Below are 3,328 nucleotides of genomic sequence, written 5' to 3' on the forward strand. Positions count from 1 at the left end.
CTGGATCATTCATCCATTCGTGCGAGAGCTCGATCTGCTCGTACCTGGCCCCAAGCCTCTAGGCTCGTCTTTCCTCTGGTACGACGGGAAGGGCAGCTGGAGTAGCCAGCGGTTGTCCACTGTTCTCAAGCGCGAGACTGAAAAAGCATTCAAGGCTCCGATGACAATCCCAGTATACCGTCACGTCGCGATTGCGATCTCTCGTCGGCATCTCAATGGAGGCGGATTTCAGCGTGACTACGACATCGGAGATAAGTTTCGGGATCTGCAAACGACGCAAACCTCTTGGGCCGCGGGCCGTCTGTATGCTCGAGGTTTGGAGGAGGTCCAGGGTCATGTCGAGGCGAGAAGGGCTGGGTTCCGGGCAGTCAGTCGTGAATGGCATAATTTTCTTGGATTCGCCAATACAATGAACTGCAGGAAACAGTCCTTTGAAGGAAACACAAACCAGTTCCAATCGTCGAAGGGCGGTGGAGAATTGCTGGGAATTTAAGCCGACGTGGTCGACGAGTAGCAAGATTATCAGATACCTACAAAACTCGAAGATGGCAGTAATGAACCTCGGCTGTCTCTAATCAAACAATCCGATGACGTGTGCCACTAAACATTCTCCACCCACCGGCAGCGGTCCAACGTCTTTCAGTTTGACCGTACCACGCGCCCGGTCCTTCACCAACCCCATCGAAAGAGGTTCCTGCGACAGACTTCACCAGGATCGTTGCTATCTCCGTACGTCTGGGAGAAGGACGGAAAGGTGTGGCCCGAGGGTCATCTGAGTTGCTACCTAGAAGAAGCAAGCGTTCGGGCGTGCGTGCCGCGGCTTCACGTCGCAAACTGAAGGCAGATCTCGGTAGCTATAGTCAAGATCAAGTTCGCCAGTCAGATCGATTATTTTGACCCCGACGAAGGTGACGAAGACGCGGAAGAGACTGCTCCAATCATCCGGATCATGACCGACCAGCGTAACCACAAGACGCGGACGGTGAACCGCGCGTATGCCAACCAGGCCGGAGCAGTGTTCAGCAACCTCTGGGATGGAAAGGTTAGGATGGGCTTGCAGGCTTCCACTCTATGGCAGGACTTCTGGGGCGTGGAGATGATTCTCAAGAGGAAGAAACATGGGAGAGTTGGGCAAGAGTCTCGCTTGGCGAAACGGGTCGCCCCGGGCATCTATCGTCCTCGCAAGCCTTGGTCGACATAAGCTCTCCTTGGAGGTGTGAAGAAGCTGTACGGCAACAAGGACGTAGGCTGGAAATCGACCGAGCAGGCACAAGCCCTCACGGCAATCATGTCGTGGGATGAGCAGGTCGTCGTCATCCTATCCACAGGGGCTGGGAAGAGCTTGCTTTTCATGCTTCCGTGTATCCTGCCTAACGCTGGCATAACAATACTCATCGTACCGCTCGTCTCACTCTACGGAGACATGCTTCGGCGTATAAAAGAGATGAGCATCGACCATCTGGAGTGGCATCCAGGCGAGAATCAAGAGGCCACCCTAGTACTCGTCAGCGCCGAAGCCGCCTCCTCTAAGGATTTTGTCAAGTACGCTCGGAGGCTGATAGCAGAGCAGAAGCTCGATTGGATCGTGGTCGACGAGTGCCACTTGACCGTAATAGCGGCCGAGTACCGACCCAGCATTGTCGAGCTCACAGCCATCCGGAGCCTGAGAACTCAGTTTGTTTACCTCACAGCCACCTTCTTCTGCCATCCATGCGGGCAGAGTTCGAGGAGAGGAACTATTTGAATCACCCTACAGTGATAAGAGCGTCGAGCAATCGACCGAATATTCTCTACATGGTGCGTAAGGCTGATGCTCACAAAGGAAGCTTACTCGAACACGCTAGTGTCGAGATCGAAGATGCTTGGACGAAGTCTGGCTTGTTCGATCACTCTCAAGACACATCCTTTACGTTCCGACGTGCAAGGATGCGGACGACTTGGCAGAGCTACTCGGTTGCAGCTCGTACACTGCCGGGAGTGGGACGCCAGTGGAGAAGAAGCAGATACTCGATCCCTGGACACAAGCTCCCGAGACGCCCTACATCGCAGCGACTACTGCTCTAGCCGAAGGGTCCGACTATGCGCACGTACGACTCGTCATGAACATAGACCAGCCGGAGTCGATGGTTATCTTTGCCCAAGAGTCTGGTCGGGCGAAACGGGACGGGAAAAGTGCATATTCGATGGTGTTACTTCCCGCAACCTGGCAGCCTCAGGTCTCAGATGTTCCGTTGCACGAGCCGCACGGGACGAACAACTACAGAGCTGACCCGACACTTCGGAAGCGTCACGAAAAGGAAGCAGCGCATCGATACCTACTGGGCAAGCAATGCCACCGGACCTCCCTAAGTGACTACTTGGACGTCGCTCGCCATCGAAGATGGTGCATGCCCGAAGATGTGCCTTGCGACATTTGCAAGGTGGCCCATCAGGACATGATCGATCCCGTGAAGAAAGTCGAGCAGGACGACACACACACAGGACTTCAGCTCATCCAGCAAGAAAGGCTCCGGGCTCATACAGAACTATCGCAGTATCGTCTGGACCTAGCGAGTGTGAAGGGAACGTGCTTGCTCTGAGACAGCCAGACAGGACTGGAACCATGATTTCTCGACTTGCCCACGACGTTTCGATATCCATCAAGAAAGGAACAAAGCCAGGCGGCGGTTCGAAGAACGAGGGCGGAAATGGCTGCAGGCATACACAAGCTGCTTCTGGTGTCTGAATCCGCAATCGATCTGTCAACAAGCGGAGCTGGGAAGCAGGGGTAATAGAGGTTGCGAACACAGAGACATTGTACTCCCGTTCTGCTTCGGAATTTTCGAGAGCGTTGAAGGGCCAGGGTGGCTTTACGAGCAATTCGAGCGGAAGTTCGAGAAGATCGAGGATTACTTTGACTGGCTAGGAGAGGAGAGTAGATTTGGAGGAGGAAGTGCGATACAAGCAGCACGAGTAGCAGGGCTAGCTCTACGATCAGTGTAAGGATCCATTTTATTCTTATGCTTTACGAAGTAGGAAATTAGAGCCTAACCCCTAAGTAGTTCTAGTATAGAAGTCTTCCGCACCGTGTGCACAGATCCACCGCGTGCTCACGCGACGCATTTGTGAACACATGGCTCTATCGTCGCATATCTCGACAGCAGGAATGACTATCGGTACAAAACTTGGGAACATTGTTCGTGAATATACAATGGACATTTTATATAATCCTCAAGTCAGCAGACGAGCTGGTGTCTGAATAGCTCTTCCCGACCTTGACCTCAGCTGGATCGGAGCCTCTTGAGCCTTTGCTGCGTTTTTGATAACGGTCGGCTCTGGAAGTGTGTCT

The 3,328-nt window shown here is 53.5% G+C and overlaps 1 protein-coding gene across 1 annotated transcript; it reads left to right on the top strand.

Moving 5' to 3' along the window:
- Nucleotides 1-949: 949 nt before the first annotated feature.
- On the top strand, nucleotides 950-2,579 carry WHR41_09587 (uncharacterized protein; the record flags this gene model as incomplete). Its single annotated transcript, XM_069378190.1, has 3 exons — nucleotides 950-1,156; nucleotides 1,223-1,609; nucleotides 1,926-2,579. The coding sequence occupies 3 exons, from the start codon at nucleotides 950-952 to the stop codon at nucleotides 2,577-2,579; spliced, it is 1,248 nt and encodes a 415-aa protein (XP_069224789.1).
- Nucleotides 2,580-3,328: the final 749 nt, after the last annotated feature.

This window comes from Cladosporium halotolerans (assembly GCF_011745625.1).
Source record: "Cladosporium halotolerans strain TM138-S3 chromosome Unknown Sca279, whole genome shotgun sequence".
Classification (NCBI taxonomy): domain Eukaryota; kingdom Fungi; phylum Ascomycota; class Dothideomycetes; order Cladosporiales; family Cladosporiaceae; genus Cladosporium; species Cladosporium halotolerans.